The following is a 2,249-nucleotide window of genomic DNA, read 5'->3' on the forward strand; positions in this document are numbered from 1 at the left end:
TCCGCATTTTCATTCAAGTATTATTAATGTAGGAACTCCACGTGAGCTACCACCTTACAACAGCATCTCCAAAACGGGGAGGAACAGCCCTGATCAGTGCCTGTCTCCTCTAGGAACTTGGGGTACAGGCCACGGCTCCACCGCGGGACAAGGCAGGCAGCGACTACCGCTTCCAGTGTGGTGCTCTGCTGCAGCACAGCCGCCATTCAGTCGGTGTCCTGGACAAGAAACGGGAACCGCCAGTTAGACGTCTTCACCCACGAGCCACGACCTAGTGCTTGAGAGCTCCAAGGCCCGTCCACAGAAGGGAGCCTGGGTCTGTGCAAAAGCACGCTCCCCGCGGCCCTCTCCCACCCGCACGCTCCCCGCGGCCCTCTCCCACCTCCCCTCGGCCCTCTCCCACCTGCACCTCTCCTCCTTTTTTTTTTTTTTTTTAATTATTTTATTTTAACTTTCTTTTAATTTTACCTGAGAAGGTCAGCAAGAGCAAAAGAGAAAGATGGAAAGTGAGAAAGCATGCCGCCAGGTCCAGGACCCAAACTGTGGTCGGCCTTGTGGGAGTCCAGCGCCCTGAGCCACCAGGCCACTAGCCGGCTCCCCTGCTTTTTGCTACATGAGGCCAACCGCAAAACATGGGCTTCCCAGGTGCTGGCAGCTGGACGCTCACATCTCAGTCACCTTCGTGGGCCAGAGGGGCCGGCACGCCACGGGCCTCGGTGTCTGGGATGAGGTCGACACCGAGTGTGGTGGCCGTCCTGCCTCCCGGCCTTTCAGGGGGTGGTTGGTAAAAGCCATCCAGAGTGTCCCTGGGCTCACCTCCGTGCGAGCAGCTTGGCCACACACTAAGATTTACAGTCACTCTCCCGTTCTTAAAACCCCTGCACAGCCAGGCCACGGCGCAGGAGTGCTCTTCAGGCTTATCAGGAAATAGTAAGAAGTGTGGCGTGGGGCCCTCGGCCACCTCCCCGCTCTCCCCGTCTCCACCACACCACTCCGATCTGGCAAGTGGTGCGACAGCCACACCTGCCGCGACGGAGCGCCCTGAAGCAGATGAGCGCCAAGGCCTGGCGGTGTCCCCACCACGTCACGCTCTCGCTCCCGGGGGCAAAGCGAGCCTGTGCACCGGGGCAGGGGCGTTCGCAGCCCCTGCCTGTGTCCCACCAGGGCAGGGAGGGGAGGCGGCCCTGCTGGATTCTGTCCCTGGGGGCACTGGGAGGGCCTGCCGCAGGGACGAGGGCTGGGGCCGAGCAGCGGGCGTCTGGCCTTACGTGTCTGGCCAGGCTCCTCACGTAGGCGAGCAGGTTCTGGCTAATGAAGCTCACTGCCGTGTGGAAGGCCCCGCGGAGCAAGGCTGGCGTGTGGTCGGCCACCTTCTTGGCCAGCAGCATGGTCAGCACCAGCATGGCCTTCTCCGTCTCCAGGTCTCGGGGGCACGTCAGCATTGCTTGCTGCAGGGCGGAGGCCAGGGACTGCCTTCTGTCCTGGATGGTGAGGAGACAGGTCACAGTGACCCCGTGGCGGACGCTCGTCCTGCTCACGGGAAATGTCCCCGGGCACAGGCTGCGGCGGCGTTTTGGAAGGGAGCCGGCTGGTGAGGAGGAGCAACTGCTTCCTGAGGCAAAGGAGGACGCTTGTCCTCCGGGCTGGGTGCTCCCGACCCAACACGCGTGTCCCGACATTCGAGCGTCACACCCCAGTGAACTGAGGGGCCCAGGTCGCCCTGTGACTGAGACCTTTCGGGCCCATCTCACTGGCATGGCCTGTGGGGGGCGATTGCTGTTGTCCCCTCGTGGCGGGAGAGGCAGGCCACAGTCCGTCGCGGGCCGGGACATGGCTCAGACGCGGGCACAACCTTAACACTGGGGAGGGCCCCCAGGGGAGCACCCGAGGGCGGGCGTGTCCTGTGAGACGTGGCCACGCGAGGAGGGGAGAGCGGTGGTGACGGCCCGGCCGTTCTGGGTGGTGGCAGCTGATGCTCCCACAGCCTGGGCCTGGTCCCCCCACTCCCTCTCCAGCAAGGACATGGTGCCCGGGCTGAGCCAGCATGCCTCGGCACACTGACCAAGCAGAGCCCAGAGGAGCAGGCCATGAGGTCACCTTTAAGTGACTCGGAGTTCCCTAGCGGGATGTTTGTCACGCTCCTGAAAACTGAGAAGGAATCTGTAGGAGGGTCAGGCCCGCCGTCACGAGGCGGCGGCCACCGCGTGCTGCTGGAAGACCACAGTCCGGCCCTGACCGGGCCCAGCCGG

At 63.5% G+C, this 2,249-nt stretch overlaps 1 protein-coding gene across 3 annotated transcripts in view; it reads right to left on the minus strand.

Moving 5' to 3' along the window:
* Positions 1-2,249, minus strand: part of BID (BH3 interacting domain death agonist) — a 32,070-nt gene continuing 29,821 nt past the window's right edge. For all 3 annotated transcript variants that reach the window (XM_006158346.3, XM_006158347.3, XM_006158349.3), the window contains exons 5-6: positions 1,269-1,481; positions 1-218 (exon numbers count right to left, since the gene is read on the minus strand). In XM_006158346.3, coding sequence (XP_006158408.2) covers positions 207-218; positions 1,269-1,481 — 225 coding nt within the window. In that variant the 3' untranslated portion in view covers positions 1-206. The remainder of the gene's footprint in view (positions 219-1,268; positions 1,482-2,249) is intronic.

Source organism: Tupaia chinensis, unplaced genomic scaffold (assembly GCF_000334495.1).
Source record: "Tupaia chinensis unplaced genomic scaffold, TupChi_1.0 Scaffold000578_2, whole genome shotgun sequence".
NCBI classification, from domain to species: domain Eukaryota; kingdom Metazoa; phylum Chordata; class Mammalia; order Scandentia; family Tupaiidae; genus Tupaia; species Tupaia belangeri.